The sequence below is a fragment of the Chenopodium quinoa genome, unplaced genomic scaffold (assembly GCF_001683475.1).
Source record: "Chenopodium quinoa cultivar QQ74 unplaced genomic scaffold, ASM168347v1, whole genome shotgun sequence".
NCBI classification, from domain to species: Eukaryota; Viridiplantae; Streptophyta; class Magnoliopsida; order Caryophyllales; family Amaranthaceae; genus Chenopodium; species Chenopodium quinoa.
Window position 1 is genome coordinate 2899366 of NW_018743021.1, and position 21449 is coordinate 2920814.

The 21449-nt window shown below is 34.5% G+C and overlaps 3 protein-coding genes across 3 annotated transcripts; 1 reads left to right on the top strand and 2 right to left on the bottom strand.

The window, feature by feature from the left end:
- Positions 1-6005: 6005 nt before the first annotated feature.
- On the top strand, positions 6006-7702 carry LOC110730005 (expansin-like B1; the record flags this gene model as incomplete). The annotated part of the gene is made up of 3 exons (XM_021909787.1): positions 6006-6119; positions 6508-6816; positions 7251-7702. Coding segments are annotated over 3 exons (627 nt in total), but the record flags the coding sequence as incomplete, so codon positions are not given.
- A 1042-nt stretch (positions 7703-8744) lies between these two features.
- On the bottom strand, positions 8745-11267 carry LOC110730303 (expansin-like B1). Its single transcript, XM_021910094.1, has 4 exons — positions 11021-11267; positions 10668-10780; positions 9800-10111; positions 8745-9226 (listed from the first exon to the last, which is right to left on the bottom strand). Exons 1-4 carry the CDS (start codon positions 11163-11165, stop codon positions 9011-9013), a joined length of 786 nt encoding a protein of 261 aa, XP_021765786.1. The 5' UTR covers positions 11166-11267; the 3' UTR covers positions 8745-9010.
- A 2214-nt stretch (positions 11268-13481) lies between these two features.
- On the bottom strand, positions 13482-19913 carry LOC110730304 (histone-lysine N-methyltransferase, H3 lysine-9 specific SUVH6-like). The gene is made up of 3 exons (XM_021910096.1): positions 19628-19913; positions 15786-18505; positions 13482-14030 (listed from the first exon to the last, which is right to left on the bottom strand). Exon 2 carries the CDS (start codon positions 18484-18486, stop codon positions 15811-15813), a length of 2676 nt encoding a protein of 891 aa, XP_021765788.1. The 5' UTR covers positions 18487-18505; positions 19628-19913; the 3' UTR covers positions 13482-14030; positions 15786-15810.
- Between the last annotated feature and the right edge of the window lie 1536 nt (positions 19914-21449).

A 21449-nucleotide genomic window follows, 5' to 3' on the forward strand; every position in this document is an offset into this window, starting at 1 on the left:
AATCCAAGGAGTTAATCATCTCCAGAGATGTCATATTCAACGAAGGACCACAATGGCAATGGAACGAGAGCAATCCAGAAGTTCAAGATCTAGAAGTTCCTGCAGCAGTCATTCCATCTTCAAGCACAGATGAAGGTGAAGGCCCAAGCAGTCCAAGTTCAACACCAAGTAGCCCAAGATCACCGCAGAGCAGCCCAAGGTCACCATCAAGCTCAAGCACAACGCCAGAATCAAGTCCAACACAAGAAGTTCGACGATCACAACGACCCCGGCGTCCTCCAGCCTACTTGGATAAATATCAATGCAATCATGCTATCATGGCCCTCATCGCCAGCGAACCACAAGGCTTCCAAGAGGAAGCACAAGAAGAAAAATGGATCGATGCTATGAATGAAGAAATCAAGATGATCGAGAAGAACCGCACATGGGAGCTTGTTGAAAAGCCTCGAGACAAAGAAATAATAGGCCTCAAATGGGTCTACAAAATCAAGTACAATGAAGATGGCTCCATTCAAAAATACAAGGCTCGCCTAGTTGCAAAAGGCTGTTCACAACAACCTGGAGTTGATTTCAACGAGACATATGCTCCAGTTGTTCGAATGGAGACGATCAGGTCAGTCCTTGCACTCGCAGCTCAACTTAAATTACAAGTTTTTCAATTAGATGTCAAATCTGCTTTTCTTAATGGCGAGCTAAAAGAGGAAGTATATGTTGAGCAACCGCAAGGATATGTAATCGAAGGCAAGGAAGAAAAGGTGTATCGCCTTCGAAAGGCCCTCTATGGGCTCAAGCAGGCTCCTCGTGCATGGAATAGCAATATTGATGGCTATCTTATTCAAAAAGGGTTTATAAAAAGCCCAAGTGAGCCATCACTCTACATCAAGGCCCAAGGGCCACATGATTTTCTCATCTTATGCCTTTACGTAGATGATCTTATCTACATGGGCACTAACTCAAAAATGATCGAAGATTTCAAGAAAGAAATGATGTCGGAATATGAGATGACCGACCTTGGAGCTATGAAATACTTCCTTGGCATGCAAGTAAAGCAAAGTCCAGGAAGAATTTTTCTCTCACAAGAGAAATATGTTGAAGATATGCTCAAAAATTTCAACATGAGCGATTGCAAGCCAATGGCGACACCAATGGCTATGCATGAGAAGCTCTCCAAATATGATGGAAAGGAGAAAGTAGATGCATCGCTCTATCGTAGCATGGTCGGATCTCTCATCTATCTCACAAACACAAGGCCCGACATAGTACATGCAGTCAGCATTGTCTCTAGGTTCATGAGTGAACCTAGCAATACACATCTTGCAGCAGTAAAGAGGATTCTCAGGTATATCAAAGGGACGAAGAGCCATGGAATAATGTACGAGTCCGAGATCGACTACAAGCTCACATGCTACACAGACAGCGACTAGGCTGGAAGCATTGATGATCGAAGAAGTACGAGTGGATACGTGTTTCAGATAGGATCGAAGTCCGTCTCCTGGTCATCAAAGAAACAGGCAACGGTGGCACTATCATCATCAGAAGCAGAATACATATCGGCCACAAGCGCAGCATGTGAAGCAGTCTGGCTAAGGAGAATTCTTCAAGATCTACGGCAAGACATGGAAGATCCAACAACCATCCATTGTGACAATATGTCAGATATTTCCATGACAAGGAATCCAGTCTTTCATAGTCGCACGAAGCATATCGAGATACGACATCACTTCATCCGAGAACTGGTCGAGAACAGGAGATCGAGCTACAATTCTGCAAGACGGGAGATCAGCTCGCAGATATATTCACCAAGGCACTACCAACAGATAAATTCCTCCATTTTCGAAGACAACTCGGTGTTCAAGATTTTTCAGATTAAGGGGGAGTGTTAAAAAAAGATAATCTAGAAAATTCTTGAAGTAACTAGTTATTAGATATTTTACAATATTCTAGAACATGCTTAAGAAAATATCAAGGAAAAATCTAAGAAAATATCTAGCCTAGAGGGAAGTCCTAGATAATGTTAAGTCACCTAGAAAGATCTAGAGTAAAGGAATAGTAGTATGTCGGTGGAAAGAACCGACTTACACCTACTATAAATAAGAGTAGGAGTAGCCATGCAATGTAAGGTAATTCACTTCATGCAATAATAATTTCATCCTTGCAACCCATCACGTACTACTTCCACTTCTATTTCCAACAGTGTGTATGTGTGTGTGTGTTTATTTGGAAATCCTCCTCACGAAGAGAATTCCTCATGCCGCAAGCAATAAATTTGGACCTAATTGGATGTTATTACACACGGATACACCTGATTGCAATAGCATAAACTTGAGTAACTTGTTGAGCCTAATTAAAACAAATGGTATATGGGACCTTATTAGAACTTGTTTATTTGAGCTAATTAGACTCGAAATGTGTTTTTAATTAAGGTACAGAGAATGCGCCATTTCATAACTGCAATAATTTTGACCCTTTAAACTATCAATCATAAAAACTTATACTGTAAAATTTAAATCATTGAGATAGATTTTTCTAAAATTACATAATATAAATTCTATATAGGTCTTTGAAATTATAACTCAAATTTCTTATTCTTTTATTGAATTACATTATCTTATCATAAATGACTTATAACTTCAATAGTAGTATGCTTACAGAGTTACTTACAACGTATTTGTCATAGCTCGTGTATTCTTTTTAACTGAATGTATCTGAACTTATTTTAACTAAATTTAATTTATACAAGCTTATTAGTAATAATAACAAGTAGGGCAAATTAAACCTAACTATATTTTAATTTAACTTTGTAAGTGAGATTTATATTATTATGAATTGCAATTATAACATACGGAGTAATTATCATCAAGCTCATAAACACATATTTAGGGATGAAGTTACATCTATAAACCTTTTGATTGAAATTACTTTACAAAAAATAAATATTAATAGAGTATAATACCAATTGATAAGTCGTATATTGAGCGTGTTTTTAGAGTTCATTTAAGTAGTTTTCAAGCTTAGATTAATTGTTCATAGCTTATTTTAGCTTGTTTTGATTGGGTTGTGATCATGTTGTGCTTTTATGGGTAGTTTCGTTGTTTTTGATGTATTTCAGGATGAACGAGACTAATTTGGATGGTCACGGAGTTTGTTAAGATGGAAGAGTGATGATACCTGTATCCGCCCTGGCAGGGCAACATTGCCCTGGCAGCCAGGGCAAAGGAAGGAGAAGAGAAGAGAAAAGTAGTACATAGATGTATCTTACCCCCATCGCCCTGGAGGGCAACATTGCCCTGGCAGCCAGGGCGAAGAAGAAAAGAAGTGAAGAATTCAACTCCCATCCGCCCGGACCGGGCGGCATTGCCCTGGCAGACCGGGCGGGCAGAGTATTGTGCGAGAAGGCGAGTTTATCTGTCGCGCCCGACCGGGCGGCTTTGCCCGGTCTGACCGGGCGGAGTTTCGCGAAGCGTATTTTTACTTTTTTCGGGATTTCTTAACTAAGGGATATAAATACCCTTTGTAAACCCCGACTAAAACATACTTAGTTATTATTTTCTAGCTTTAAAACCTTCATTAGAACCCTAATATTCTCTCTAGATCTAGATTAATTTGCACTTTTAAGTTTTGATCTTTGATCATCAACAATTGGTACTTTTCTTCATTCAAGCAATTGGTATTCATCTTTATTTCTTCCTTTACTTTTAATTGCTTATTAATCATGTTTTCTTCATTGAATATTGTTTTTGCTTCTGTTAATATGTGTGAGTAGTTTCTTTATTCCAAGATCTAGTGGATCCCGAATATGATTAATGCATGATATAATTCTTTAAATTCTCTAATAATAATTGTAATTGTTATGCTTAATTGATTATGCTTATGCCAATGCTAGATTAGGGATAATTGGTATTGTTATTAATCCTTTGTTTTAATCGCAACGAGAGTTGGATTTTGACGGATTTGAATAAATCAATTAAGGGTTTGAAGTTCATCACGGGAGTAGTTGAATGGATGATTAGGAAGTTAGAGTAATGTGTTTAAGGTCTTTAATTTACATGAATCCACGGAAGTAGGCTTGATTGTGATTAGAGAAGCCATTGATAACTCGGGAGAGACCACTGGTATTATTCATGGATTACTTTTCCTCTTTAATCAATTGAATTATGTATTAGGGGTAGAACGACTATTGCATTAATTGTATTCGTGGTGAAGCTTGATCTTGGATGTTTTTAGCATTGAATTGTCATATTGTTTAGATTTAATCGTTTTAATTAGTTTTTTAGATATTGATTCTTACTTATTTTATTTGGTTACTTGCTTAGTCATTGCTTGAGTCTATTTAATTAGTTGAGCCATAGTCTCTTGGGATTCGACCCTTGCTTGCCCGTCTACATAGTAGTGGTCTAGTTAGGTTTATTTTTGTTAGGTACCCGACACGCCTATCACCAATCATGAAGTTCTAACCATCAACTTAGACTTTTCGTTGAATTGATCACATTTAAAATCTCTACCCTCCTTGTGATGAGATACTTAGCACATGTTATAATTAAGAATGTCCATGTTGCGTGTATTCACTCTTCAAGTCCAAAGAGCTTTCATGTGAGGGGAATGACATAATATAAAACCAATTCTAGGCGGATCAACTATGCCTATCAGCTAGCTTAACCTTTTAGTTGAGTTTGTTTTCGATCTATATATACTAATGCATTATTACCTCCTTATCAGCCAGCGATATATAGGTATAATAATGTCACATATGTAGAAAATAGGGAGTACCATAAATAATATAATGGTGCTCATATTTCACGATTGTTTTCTATTATCAATAACACAAATTCTGATCATTCATATGCATCTGATGAACACACTATTTGTTATGCCAGCGCACACTAGACTCAGATCACTATTGCATGAATCACTCATTTTGTGGTTAAACTCAATGATTTAATGTTTAATTTTGGTTCGTCCTTAAAATAATAACATAAGCAAAATACATGACGTAGATTATAATTGTGCGCCCTATACACGCAAGTTATTCTCATTGAAGTGAAAACGCGTCACAAGCTCCAAGTACAAATCCCTGCTGGTAATTAATCATTGGCTTCATAGTTTATGATTAACCAATGTAATTATAAAAACGTACACTAATTAGTTTATAATGCTATGTGGTTTATTTATACCTTCCATTCTATATATAATTGACACACAATCTAACAACCAAGTTCCAATTATAAAAAAAGTCAAAATTACATTGTTGTACGTACATTTGTCCAAAACCCTAAGCTTTCTAGTAAGTGCAATGCAGCTTAAGCACCTTATTAATTTAGTGGAGGATTATAGTGGCAAATCTTTGATTAATTTACCAATGTACCATTACCTAATTCTATTCCTATAAATAGGAATTTGTATCTTATGCCTTAATTAGCTATCCCATTACTTAGAAATTGGCTCTTTCTTTTCAATTGATCACTTACTATACCTTATTAAATATTTGTATTTAGGGTATTTTAGTACTAAAAAAATGGGGTATTTTCCACTTAAATATGGTTGTTATGTTTTTGTATTTACATTTATTATCTCCTTGCCAACATTGTGCTACTCTCAAGAATCGTCAAAAGCTACTTACTACGGCAGCCCTGATTGTTTATTTATAGTACATGTATTATGTATAAGAAGGCTGTTGCTTAATTGATTAATAACTCGAAATTCTGTATAATTATATCTTGTGACTTTGAGGTACTTGGTCGTAAATACATTTTTGAGATTGAGGTTCATGTGATCCTAATTACGTACTCTTCCTCGATTTACGGGTCTGATATGGACGTATGGTATTCAAATTATTTCTAATTAAAATCGGTGGCTTAATTGTGATTCTAGGTGTGAGAAGTCAAGTCCAATAGGTTCATTCAAAAGTCTTGAATACTTTTTCCTATTTGTGCATTATTGTAGCTAATATGGCCTATATATATTTGTGCATTCTAAATTAACTTGTATCTTGGTTTTTGATTGAATGACTAGCTGGTGCATGTGGCTACGGTGAATACGGAAGAACTGTGAATGATGGTGACGTAGCTGCTGTTCCCAGACGACTCTTTAGAAATGGAGCTGGATGTGGTGTATGTTATAAGGTAGATATATTCATATACTACCTCCGGTCCAAATTACTCGTAAATTTGGGATATTATTTGTGAGATATAAAATATTCCAAAATTGCAAGTAATTCGGACCGGAGGTAGTATTAACATTACTATTTATAATTAACTATTATTATATGGATGCATGTACATTCTAATAAATACTACTCCGTAGATACGATTTTTTAAATTTTACCACCTTTTGTTAGGACTTGGGAGTTGTTACCCGATTTTATAAATATGTTTCATGACTCGTTAAGTTTCACTACTATGTAACGTGTTTACAAGCATTGTACATACATGACAATATGGCATGTAAGAATAATGTAACGGGTTTATAAGATGCATGACTAATTTTATTTTCTTTGGGTGTAAAATACAGATAAAGTGCACAGAAGAAGAATGCAATGACGACGGAGTTGAAGTTGTGGTGACGGACCACGGTGAAAGTCATGAATCCGATTTCATTCTGAGCGGCCAAGCATTCGCAAAGATGGCCGAGTCCGGCATGGAGGCTAAACTCAAGGCATATGGTCACGTTAATATCGAATACCAACGAGTTCCATGCCGATACCCTGGCAACAATCTCATGCTTAAAGTTCACGAGCATGCTCATTATCCTAACTACCTTGCCATGATTTTCTACTATCAGACTGGAATTTACGACATTACTGCGGTCGAAATCTTTGAGGTATGAAACTGATGAAACGGTCTCATTATAATTTATTGATCGAATAACAAATTGTACGTGTGACCTTTTATGAGGAACATATACAAGTGAATGTGTATCAAACTCGTACAAATCTCATAAAAGGGTTAGGGCTGATGCAGAGTCCAACCCACATGACCTGAAGACATGATATGTTTGTGGAATGATTGGTTAAAAATAAGCAAGTCAACATGTGGACCAATTTTTTGTGTTTGTACCAAGTTTTGTAAACAAAGTCCATGGATGGCCCACTGATGATGAGCTACTCATGTCGTGTCAGGCTTACAATGGGCTCTTGGCATATTGGACCAATTTCGTGTCAGCCCATCACATACCCACCTCTAGAGAGCCATTACCTTACACAAAAATGACTACTAATTATATATCATTGTAATGTAACCTTTGAATTTGTGTAGGAGGCAAATCTACAATGGAGGGCATGTAGGAGGGCATATGGTGCAGTTTGGGACATGGAAAATCCACCAAAAGGTGGGCTAACAGTTAGATTCTTTGCAAGTGCAAGTGTTACTGCTGAACCAAAATGGGTGGTTGTTGCTAATGTCATCCCACTTGCTTGGCAAGCTGGTGTTGTTTATGACACTTCTATTCAACTTTCTTAAACTTACAAATTATATATATTGTTATGAAAACCATTCAAGGTTGCATTATTATTCAATGTTACCTTAATTAGTCCCAACTTTTCCAGCACTTTTTATCACTTTGGTACTTTAATTTCTTTTTCTTTTAGGTGGAAATTTCATTTCCTTATTTATTAGATGAATTAGTGATGAATTACCAATAATAAAAGTTGGGACTATATATATGTACTACTATGCAATAATTAATGTCTCTTGTAATAAAAATATATTCCTATTGCTATGTTTAATTACTTTTTAATGCTCCCTTGTCAACATGTTTTGAATTGAATGTTTGAAAAATCTACAACAGAAAAATCAATGAAGTATGATCACAAAAATAATTAAATTGAAAACTTATTTAATCATTATTAAAGTTTTCATTATAAAGTGAAATAGAGTGAACACAATGACATTATTATGATATAACAACTAAATTTAGATGGAAATAGTGTGTATTTAAGGTTGGTTGATAAATCCCTTCAAAAAAAAAGGTTGGTTGATAAATATAACCTTGAGAATTTTGCTAGCTTCTATAATTATGCTGACTACTTCACTAATTTATTTAAGTCCGAGATTAACGAAGACTCAATCATCATGCCTTGCATTTGGAGATCAATGCAAGTTTAATGATCAAGGACCAAGATAAGCAAACTAAACTTAGAAGTTAAGACATGATCATTAATTAATTTAGTGTAAAAAGTACTTTAAATTTGAGCATGCTTGGAAAAAGCACCGCCCTATAGTCAATAGTCTTATAGTTAAGGAGCAAACTTTCTATAGGAAGCTATCTTCTTCAAATTCACTAAAGTTGACCTATCAAATATTTAATTGGTTTACTACTGTTTAAGTCAATTCGATTTGGTTTATACCAAAAAGTATTCAGACAATGAGACGTTCATTCAGTTTATGTTAATTTGGTCTCAATAATTAATCAGACTATTTTGTAAGAAGAATAAAGTAATCACTAGTTTTTGTATAGTTAAACTTTCTTTACTAAAGCTAAAATCAAGTTTTCTTATATTTTGAGTACAATAATTCAAGTTTGATTATCTCTCTATTCATAGGGTTCTTATTACCTTTGAGCATTTATTGTTATCCTTGCAACCCTATAACATGTTTTCTCTCTTTGCTTGTGAATTACCACGTATGTGTTTATCCTTCAATGCTTAACTAATCAATTACATGATTAAAACAAAAGATAATATACATAAAGATACATCATACTATCTATATAGTATATAGCACATTATTATTACATCCAAATTCCAAACATAATCAAAAAGCTCAAATCAAAACTCCTTATATAAAATTAACTTATTAAAAGAGATTTAGAAAATTAAAGGAAAAATACAATAATTTCTTGTAATAACTAGAATCAAACCCCTCACTCATTAAAGAAGCCAATTGTGGCTTTTAAAATAAAACAAAAAAAAATACTTAATTAAGTAGAATTGCTCCACAAAATCATACAATGATGCATGATCATATCTTAATTAAGAATCCAGCATATAATTAATTAAACATGAATAAAGTAGTCCTTAATTATCTAATTGATTAAGTTGAATAGAAGTATCATAAGCAACACCAGCTTGCCAATAAGTAGGGATGACTTTAGGCACCAAAACCCATCTAGCTCTCTTACTTACACTTCCATCTAAAAAGAACCTCACTGTTAGAGGACCCCTTGGTGGATTTGCTATGTCCCAAACTGCTCCGTACGCTCTCCGGCATCTCTTCCACTCTAGGGCTTCTTCCTGTGCATATTTTAAGCACGACATCACCAGATATACATGAACGTAGATAGAGCTTTTACAATTGATTTCTCATTATAAGTGTCAAAATAGTTACACGAAAATCTATTTATGCAACCGGTCACATCTATATATTTCATCGTAATAAAACAGAATGTACTTGCTAGTAATTTATTATATAATTGAATGGTGGTGAATTGCACTTGTATTTGTTTAATTATCACAGGTAACTAAATATTAATACATCAATTATTATTCATGAACTATATACCATTTCTTAATGTTAATCCTCTTATAAATTATGATTGATTTCAACATTGAATGGTTATACTAGAAATTTTGGAGAGAAATTAAAGGTTTTTAACTTGTTTCTATTTGTTTACTTCTCCACTCCAATGAATAATAATCAAATTCAATTTAATTGTTTTCCTATTGGACATATACATTATAATTATTTCTAGGGTTTAAAGATTAAACTTGAACGAACCATGCATGAAGTTAAAGGGAAAAATTACAAAAACATATTTTTCTTTATAATATAAAAATATATAAAAATAAAAGTTATTGTATATATACCTCAAACATTTCAACAGCAGTGATATCAGCATCTCCAGCTTGGTACAAGAACTGAAATGACAAATAAGAAGGAAAACGGCTATGTTCCGCAACCTTAAGTGCTAGAGATTTTCCAGGAAATTGGCAAGCAACTCTTTGGTATTCAATGGGAACTCTACCATCATCCCTTAACTCCTTCTCATAATTAGGCATTGCCATTTTGTTGAATGCATTACTGCTTAATATGAAGTCCGTTTCGCCGTCTGATACACCGTAGTCTGTCACCATCACCACCACTCCGTCTTCCTTGCATACTGCCTCCTTGCACTTAACCTATGTATGTATCCAAAACCAATTACTCAAGTTAAAGTAAATTAAAGCTAATTAAGGGAGAAATACAAGTTTATCTGCCAGATAAACGACTTATTTTTAATCTAGTTGCATTTTTGTAAATATATTGAAAAAACGTGGTTATTTATTCAGTACTTTTGGTGAGCTGTCCAATTACTGTGTTGCAACTTGCTTTTACTGTTTGGTAAGGAAATTACACATATACCCCTCAATTAGTACATGAAAAGACGCATGTACCCCTCCCCTGGTACCTGAAAAGACAATTATACCCCCAAATAAACAAAATTTGTTTATATGGGGAATTAACTTAATTAAAATTACCTAATATATTCAAATAAATAGCTAGATAAAATCATGAGGGACTTATTTGAAAATCAAATTAAACCTATAAGAAACTTTTTTTTTTTTTTGGAATAGTTAAGAGTAGAAAAATACTAACTCCATTACATATCATGTGCAACTTTTGAATATTTATATATCTCACAAATGATGTATAAAAGTTGCACATAATTTGTAACGAAGGTAGAAATAAGATTACCTTGTAGCAAGCACCACAACTAGCTCCACCCTTGTAGAGTTTAGAAGAAGTAACCACAGCTACATCTCCATTGTTGATTATTCTTCCATACTCGCCATATCCACACCCTCCTCCTAATTTTCAAACACATTAAATTGAATTTCAAATTTAACAATTATTACTACGTACACATAAACAAATTAAAACAAAATTAATTAAACTGTTCTTAATCAAGTACAATACAAATTAGCTTATATTGATGATAAACAAATATATGAAACGAATTATATTATGATATACGACTATACGAGTATATATATATGTACGGCTAAAAAAATTCATGTTTACTCCTTAATTATTGAGCACAAACATACTTGGGGTTCCAAGACCATCAATAGCATGATAATAGGTTGCCTTGGAACGAAAGATGGGCTCTTCTAAGCAACAAATTAATGCAGGCAGGAGAAATAGCACAACAACTACAGTATCATACGTGTAATTTTTAATTATGGAACCCATATATCTTATCTTAAACTTTTTTTTTTTCAAACAAAAAAAAAATGGTTTGAATTTGGGAATTTCTGAGGTAGTAACTTTACAATATGCTACCAATATTTATAATGCGTTAGGCAGTAGAACAAAATAAAGGATTTAAATGGGATTTTTTTAAAAAAAAAAAATATTGGTATAACAAAAGGTTCATAGTTGAGTTAGGTAGTTGAGCTTTTTCTAGTAGTGATTTGATTAGGGAAGATGAATTTTTTGAAGGCACAAGCAATGATCACCTTTGCCTTCCCACTATTGAACTAATTATGTTTATTTTGCTTAAATTCTATTAAAGAAATTCAATGATTATATTTGAAATCTAAGACTTTTAAGATTAAGTTGCTTTCTCGATCTAGCTTTTGACCCTGAGTTTAATAAGTAATCTGTAATTGTTTTTTAACCACATACTTGCATATGACTATGATTGAATTCATATGTAGATGGCTAGCAAGTTGCATTATAGGATTGGATCAAATCATGCATACTTAAATGGAAAGTCAATCCATTCGGTATAACTTAATTGTGGTCTAATTTAGGTTAAGTGTATTTTAGGGCTTATTTGGTTGACCTCATTTTTGCTTATCTGAATCTATTTGATCTAGTCTAATCAGATCAGATCTAGTTTGATCTGATTTGACCAAACTTTGACCTTTAATATACGATAATCTTTACGGAAAAAAATATATCAAGTGATAGGGTCTTGTTAGATTCATAATAATGTGTATTTTATTAAAATGTGATTTTCATAATTTTTTATTACAAAATTAAAGATATTTAGCGATAAAAAACTGCACGTAAAACGATGATCTGATTTGAACTTTTTTTTTCTGATCTGAACTCTTTTTTTTATATAGTATATGATTTGATCTGAACTTATTTTTTCTAAAATAAGTAAAATAAGGTGAACTAAACAAGGTCTCGGTCTATTGATTTTTTTTGTAATTATGAAGTCGTTAATTTTCAAATGAGGTTGATACTTCAACTAAGTAATCTGTAATCTAGTTTTATGTATCCATTGGATCAAATTGGATCAAAGCTTTGTTTAAACATTTTGATCCATATATTATGATAACTTATCAACTAAATAATCTAGTTTTATGTCCCTTACAAAATTAAGCAACATCGATCCAAGTGCATGCCCTAACTAGGTACTAATTACGGGTGGCAATGGCCAAAGACATGTCTATAACAAGTGCTTGTATCGTGTTAGCGTACCCTTTAAATAGTCTTAATCGATCATTTATAAACCTTATTATGTACCAGTATAAAAGATCGTTAAGCACGCTCAAATGCCGACTCTATCCAAAACTCCCTTTGAAGGTGGGGTTAAGACGTTCCACATAACTTCCACTTGTGCCTCACTAGCTATCAAATTGCGAATTGTAGGCTTTAATAACACTATAACCTCCCTTAATAATCTGGATAATATAAAAACAAAAACATTCAAATTTCTGCAATTTACCTCGTACTAAATGAAACTCACAATGCCCTACTCATTTAATTAATTTGTCAGTAACCCTCCACACTTGGCCACTTTGCCATAGATGAAAAAGGGTTATATCATCAAGAAGTAACCACAAACTGTGTTTAACGCGTTTTTTCTTTGTTTTGTTCGTGTTTGTACCTTGTGAAGTTGTGACCCAAAAATTAATCTTAAATCTCTTGTTTATGCCTTGCAAGATACAACTAGTTGTACGCCAAACAACTTCCTTCTATACAGTTAATCAAATAAATTTGAGAACTTTTTTTTTTTGACAGCCAAATTTGGGAATAGTAATACCCAACAGTTCGAACACACAACAATTGGTCCTACCACCTAGTGTTTGTGTTCTTCTAGTGTCTTACAGAGCATTCTTGCTTCAATTTCTCAAAACTCACAGTACACTAATTCACTTGTATGTACTATGTTCAAGTGGATTTTACGCGGTTTTAACTAATTTAGGAAATTGCATTCAATCCTTAGACTCTCAAGTTCAATCACCTTTAATTTTTGTGCCTCTTCATTCCCACAAAAGGAAATCAAAAAACTATAATGCTACAACAAAAGATAGGAGTTGTGAAGGGTTATGATTATTTGCTTATGCATTCTGAAATGGATGTTTTGTACAAGTTGACATTTGTGATTGTTGTTGCTGGCTTCAATTGCTTTTTTGCTCCTCAATACTCATAATATTTTGGAAACGCGTTTATCAACTCGCACTACTGGTACAATTAAAAATTAATTGCCACGTATGATATTGTTTGGACTCGTGTTTTATAAAATAATACTCCGTAATAAATATTTAATAATTGGTCTACACATGTAAGATTGCATTTCCTTCATTATAAGGGTTAAAACAATGTGACTACAAATTCCGAACAAAGGCATAGCATTGATATCATTAGGGAGTAAAGAATACACAAAACATCAGCTAATGAATATAAATTAATGCATCAGCATTCTACAGCAAACACACTGATGACTGATCAACCCAAATGAAATTACAATGTTGCCCCTGCCGTACAATGGATTTAGATTGAGTGCTGCCTTTGCCTGCCACCCTTGAGGTAGCCTCCAGAACCCAATTATGCTGATCCCATTAACAAGGAAGAAAGTAACTACAACTTACAAAAGATGATAGCAACTAATTAATTACAGCCGCCTCTAAGGCTCTAACCTTGAATAAAAAATACTAACACAGAAGATACGTCGAATCTATGATTTTATTAATTTAAGACTGAAATATGCAAACAAAACTGATTTCAACAACTCCGAAACCTAAAATAACTACATAAATCACCCGCCTTTCTGGGGTCTTGGCATACCACAATTCCTGTGATGTGTTCCTCTGCTATTTCCTGCAATGGAAGAAACACGGGTAAATTGATTCATACAGAATTAACTGATCATCGATCAATATGATCCAAAAAGGCAAGACTCGGAACAAAAATTAATGTTATATCCACCAAGTGCAAGAAACATGAAGATGCAAACTTCGTTGAGGTTCATTCAGATAATGGATTTATTCAAAAACAATAATTAACTTGACATCAGATGAGACCATGACAGCAATAATGGAGATGTTTACATGGTTACACCCTAAATATTGTCCAGCCTAAATTAAAGGTGCTATGAGGGAGATAAATCACCAAAAATGCAAAATACTTTGAAGTTCGTATGAAAGCAGTCTCCGTCGCACCACAACAAATTAACACCAGATACCCCCACCAGAGCAACCAAAAACCTGATTTCTGTGAAAGGTCTTCTAGACTGTCCTGCTACCGCTCAAATGGGTCAGCACCCACCCGCTCACCCCAAACAACCACTTTTTCCCCCAAAATCCTCACATTCCATACTTCAAATGCATAAAATCAAGAGCTACTATTGGATCAGAAATGAAGTGTAAACAACCCAGTTGATTCAGTAACACACTGCTAATTTTACATCTTCAATCACTTTATTACTAAAACTAAACTTCTAGTGCAGAAACTGCATGCGTCTACGATTCAAATTCACTGATTATATGAGAAAATTATATATTTTCATCCAAAAACTAAATATCCAGGGTATTTACCAATGTCAAAGACCAAGTCTGTCTTACACATAGTATCAATGAATGATCAGTACTTTTCCTAATGACAATCTCCATTGAATTGCAAGAACTTTCCACTTCTTTGCCCTCCCAAATCGAAAAAGTTTACAAGGTCTCAAATCATGATATAATAACAAACCATTTTCAACGTCCTTCCATTCTACAAGCATATACCAACATAAACCTTATAAAACTTCAAAAAGATGCTTGATCCTTTAATTGAGGCTGCAATGCACCTAAACAGAAACTGCATAGCTGAACAGACATCCAAAGAAACAGAGAGATCCAAAACCTAATTCCTTAAGCAAAGTAACAAACACCCTCAAATGACATGGTTCAAACTACCAATACCGCAGTTCCTATATTTCAATCATAAGTAAAATTAAGCTAACTACATCCTGCATATAGATGAGCATCATAAACTGAACAAACCCTGCAGTAATTACTGAAAACCTTGGCCACTCACGGCAATACCATACCTACAGACTTGTTACTTTCAAGGATGTACATAATGCAAATTGACTAGGCCGAACCCTCCTCCCCACCCACCCAAAATCCCAACTCCACTGAATGAAAAATTAAAAATCATTTCGAAATGCAAAACATAAAACCTTCTAATCCGCCCCGAGTCATTAAAACAATAGCCATGATACGTGGTTATACCCTTCATAAATTACTAGATGAAAACAGAGAGCAAAAAGTCAGAATGCATAACACTTGCTTAACTTCACTTAATACCATATAATTGTCATAAAATAATAAAATGAAAGTCAAAATCAGATATATACAGAAAAGAAATTTATAAAAAAATTTGGAAACAATGTCAAATGTAAAGATCTTCAACTTAATCAAGCAAAAGGGGTACCGCACACATAAGAAGATAAAAATACTCAGGCTAATGCTGGGACACAGCATACATGAATGAAATGTAAAATATAAAGATGGTACAGTAATGGTCTAGAAACTTGTGACTTTCAATATATAGTAAAAAAACTTGGCTAATATCTTTAAGAGAGCTTACATGAAAGGCAAGTTGCACAAGTTCATCAATACATCCGACCAGTGCAATCTGCTGAACCACAGTAGCAAATCTTTTTCCTGACATTTCCTTTAGAGTCAAGAACCTGGTCTATTGTATAGTTATAGTGATAAGAAAGTTCTTGAAAGGGAGGTATATTCTCAGATGCAAACAGCATTATGTGAGGAATCCTCTTGTCCTCGTGATCATAAAGGACATTTTGTGCAACAAGGTTCGGAGAACAGCTATGATTAATAAACCTCCCAATATTCCCAAATTTTGCTGCATCAATGGTAAAACCAACATTTTCTACTATAGCACTAAATTTGGATGGCATGTCAGGCATAAGAGCTGAAAGCCTATCACGAAGAGTGGGATCATTGTAGTTTCGCCCAATATCAAAAAGATATTCATCATCGTCAATTCTTTGTTCGGCTTCCTTCTCATCAAGGATCTCTCCTATGTACTCACATACAAAGCTACCTGATGGAATGGAAGATAATGATCTCACACCCCACCCCCTGGATTCAGTCTTGAAGACCTCAAGAGGAAGTTTAATACCATGTTGGCTTACTCTATTGTGACAAGTAGGAGGACACTTGCATGAAGGCCCGCATTCGTATATCAAGGGTTTTTCTTCAACAAGTGCTCCACTGTAATTGTATGGGATCTCACCGCCATTCTTGAGGGCACAAGCACAATGCTCTGAATCTGAACATCCATCCTTACAATCACAACCCTTGGGAGGTAAGGGCCGACACCAGTCAGGGTACATCACTGAAGTAATATAGGTAAATGGCAAGGGTTTCTCATCATCTATTGTATTGACAGCAAAAATTGGGGTCTCTTCTTTACCTTTAGAAATATCTTCTACTTGAACTTTCTGTGCCTTAGAATTCTTTGATTTCTTTACTTTCTCAAGTTTCTTCCAAGTGAGCTCTTGCTGGTGTGGAATTCTTCTCAACTCAAACTTATAGATCAACTTTCCATGAGGTCCACATTCCTGCCAACATCTTTCAGCAGTGTATAGCCCATCATAAATATAAGTCGGAATTGTAACACGTTTACCACGGATTGTCTTCCTCTCTTTAAATCCTCGAACAACCCTCACTGGATTCTTCTTATCAATACTATTCTTAAGCGCTAAATTTCCTCCTAGAAGCTTCTGGTCTTCAAGCTGCTTGCATCCGCCAGCTATGTTCCCCCCTTGACCGACATATATCAATACATCAGAGTTGTCCACAACATTATCATAGCGTCCAGAAGCCACAACACTTATTGCAACTAACTTGGTATCTAGCTTGATGAAATCTATACCACTTTGGAGCGGCTTATGAAGCCCAATAATATCAAGCTCCACACGATAGGTGAAAAGGTCACCTACTTCAACTCCAGGGACATGCCCCAACGTTTTTTTAGCACTAGTATACTTTCCATGATCCTTAAAGATCTTCAAAGCAGCACTTATCTGAATACTTGCATCCACTCGGCCCTTTGCCTTATTTTCATCTGCTTGCACTAACTTTCTGAGAACACCATGAAATAAGCGTAATGTATCTCGCACTTTGCGGCGAGCATCACTTGTATTGGATAAACAATTACCTTTGTTGCTCATAACACAGCCATGCTTCATCCCCTCTTTCATCTTTACCCCAGCCATTGATTGGGAGGTTTCAACTCCCTCTTTCCCCTCTCTCAGAGGGTTAGGCACAGACTTTGGGCCTTGCACCATACTCATGCCCCTTTCATTCTCAACACCTGTATTTCTACCTTCTACCACTTTGGTATTGCTACAAGATAATCCAGCAGAGGTTTTCTTCTTATTTCTTTTCTTGATTGAAAATGTTTTCTGTTTTCCATTACCATCTGACTGTTTCATTCCCTTTCCTTGTTCACAATTGCTTTCCTCACATAAATTGTCTCGTCCCTTATTCTTAGATAGTTTGCTAAACAAGGGTGGTTGCATATTCATGTGAACACTAGCACTTTTTTGTGAATCAAAAGGGTCTTCAACTACATCTCCACTATTTCCTAAAACAGCATCTTCTTGTATCTTGTCCTGTAAAACATTATCATCAGGCTGTTCTCCAATTTGATTTATATTATTCACAACAGCTTCATGAATGTCTGATACTGTTTCACATTCTCCTAAATGTTTGTCCTGAGTTTCAACAAGTCTAGGCATTTTGCGCCTACGGATATCACAGACAGGAGAAACTCTCTTTTGAGATGCGCATCTCTGTCCATTGCGCCCACGATTTGGTGAGATACGGGGACTTGGAAGTAAACAAGGTTGAACCAAAGCTGCTTCATCCATTACTTCATGCTTAACAGCACTTGGTAGTTTAGGATTCATAACTGGCATCTTCGGCAACTCTTCATATCCATCCTCTACCCTTTCAAGTTTCACTAAACTGGATGCAGGCAATTCGGCACCATTTGGACAAACAGGTAAATCATGACTCTCAGATTCTTCTGAAACCGACTGCCTTTCCGCTTCACGAAGTGTTCCTCCCTTTCTCCAATCATCACCCTCTATTTGCTCACAATTACTTAGCATGCTATTCTGTGGAGAAATCGTCCCATACCCATTGGGAAAATCACAATTGCCAAGGATGTTCTGCATTCCATACTCTGGTGGGGATATTAACAGAGAATTATCTAAGATATCCAACAGCATGTCCTCGTCAATCATTGGGCTCATTTTCACTCCTTGCTGAAATCTATCAAAAAAAAAAAAATAATCCATTCACTAGAGTCTAGAGATGAAAAGCCGACCTTACCAATAGAAAAACGATATGAATCCAACAAGAAAAATGGAATGGTGTTGAGATTGATTTAATGCATTGAGTTAATAAAAATTTACTATAAACCAACCAAATTACATAGATGGACTTAATAACAAAAGTCTTCAACCCTTTCCTCTTTGACAAGAATATGGAGACTAACAACTGAGCAAGAACAAATTTTAGCAAAACCTTTGCTAAAGAGCTCATTCGACACAACAACAAGACACAACCTAGACCCAACATAAGTGGCTCAGTGCTAAAATATTATCAGCCTAGTTCAAGCATATAAAACTAACCCAATTCATTGAAAAGATCCCATTTTTGTCAAAAAATTCCTAAATTTTTATATACACAAATTCAACACAAAGGCTGACAATTGACAAGACCTCTTTGTAGCACCATTACAATGATCCCATCCACATATCGATCACATTAGTGGGAAAGCTTTGGTAAGAACTAGAGATTATGTTCAAAAAAAACAACATAAAAACATTTTTTCCTGAGGAAAATTCTTATTAAGTAAAAGTAGTAGAGGACTAGGTATCTTATAAAGGAAACAATCACAAGAGGTGTGAAACACACAAAAATACATAAAACTAGCAAAACCCCCGAAGATTGGCACCAAAAGGAGATTAGAGAAGCAACACAAACTACTCTATCCTACACTACATGTATTTAAAATGGAAAATATACCAAAAAGAATAGACAAACAAGATTAAATCATATAATATAACACAATGCAATGTTTCCATAATTCAACAAACAGCCATTCCTACCTATTTATTATAATTATTCTAACATGAAAAAAAAAATTTAAAAAAAAATCAATCGATTAAGAAAAGTCAATCCATTCTTTTTCCTTTTTTTTTTTTTTTTTGCAAATTTCAACTATGAAACGAATATAAAAGACAACAATTTAACCCAAGAATAGTATTGCAATGTTTTATACTCCAAATAAAAATAAGAAATCTAGGATCAAAAAACGAAATTGCATGTAATTAACAAGTAATAGCATGTCGCAAGATGACCAAATTAGAAAAGGGTAGCAGAAATTACCGAGCAATCGAAAAATAGGCAAATAGATTGTATAGAATTCTTGAATAAACTTGGTACAAATTAATGGGAAATTGAAAAAAAACCCTATTTACAGACAAAAATATGAAAAAGGGTGATTAATAATGGATATATGAAAACCTAAAATTGGAGAGAAGAATCTTGAAGATTCGAGGGTTTAAATAAATCTTGGAATTGTAAGTGATGATAATTTAGTGTCATCTGTTCAAAGTGTTCATGCTCACTCGATATCAGGAAGAAACATTAACCAGTTGAGGAGGAGCAGAACTATAGAGATGTTCGGTATTTTATGGGAAATTAATATATACCGAACGCGTTTTTTATATTACCTTCAGTCCAAATTATTCGTAACTTTAGAATATTTTATATCTTATAAATAATACCCTAAAATTGCGAGTAATATGGACGGGATGTAGTAAGAATTTTTTTTTTGAAAAGTTATCGGGAATAATACAACCTTTCACAGTTTCACCGGTTTTTCAAAAATAAAACAACCTTTTAATTTCTAGTATAAAATGACCTTTCACATGCGTCTCCTCAAACATTTTGTGGTTTAATTGGCTTCAAGAAAAAATTCTAAAAATGAAAATTGTAAATGAGTCAAAGATGTAGTGAACATTGTATCACCATTATTATCCTAGTGAAGTAATTACAAAAATAATAACCATCATCCAAAAAATGTAACCCACAATCCAGTTAAAACTACCAATTAAACCACCAAAATCCGAAATTGAAACTCTGCTAATTCAAATGAAAGTGCAAAGCACAATCTTATATCATACCATAACATCATTTATACTCCGTAAATTAAAGAAAAACTGACATCTCTATTTGATGAGTTATGATAAGTATGTTGCTTGTTTTTGGCCAAATTTTACAAGCTATAATCTTGTTTATATCTACCTGTTGTTTTGTATTGTCAGTTTAACTCGTCAAAGACTTAGGCATTGCATTCTTCCAAACAATCTAATTCGGCTTAAGAGTAATGGAACTATCATCCTGCCTATTCCCAAGACTCAACACATAATTGATCATGAAAAAACCTCATACATTGCTTTCGAAGTCTCTTCCATACAACTCTAAACTCTCCCATCCCTCCTCGAATCCTTGGCCTTGATACGGCTCACCCCTCACATTAACCATGCTAAATTGTAGTATGTATGAGCATCTATGTATTAGTTATGAGAAAGAGAATATTGGAAAGCTTAATTACATTGATGAATATACACGAGTATATATAGTACAAGATTAGAATATTGAACATATCAAACTATGACTAGATACAATATGTGACTAGGTACGTTAGCTAATTATAAGGGATATATTTTGACTATCAAAATTAAAGAGTAAATCAAGGGATTACATATTCTAAACAATAACTTATAATGATAATGATGATATAATCATCTTTATTCTTCCTTACTTAAGTATTCTTAATAAATATTAATAATAACATGTACTACCTTCTCCTATTTTTATCATTCTTTAACCCCTTAACGTCATGGGTCGTCTCTCGCCTCACACCATGGGATGCAAAGGCATGGTGCACTATGGCCTAGAGGGTTTGCGGGGGTTACTAGGAGCAATCTTACCTCTATATAACATTATGTTGGAATAGGGTATATTTTTAGCAAACACACCCAAATTGTGGTTACATAATGGGCCATATGAAAGGTCCAAATGGGTTCGGATTGAGCCGAGACTTGGGGTCCTAAATATCTCATCCTAATGAAGATGATGGCTTGGACACCTTTCTAATATAAGGTTTTGAAACCACTAGTTGGTGCAACAAGTGGTTTGATGC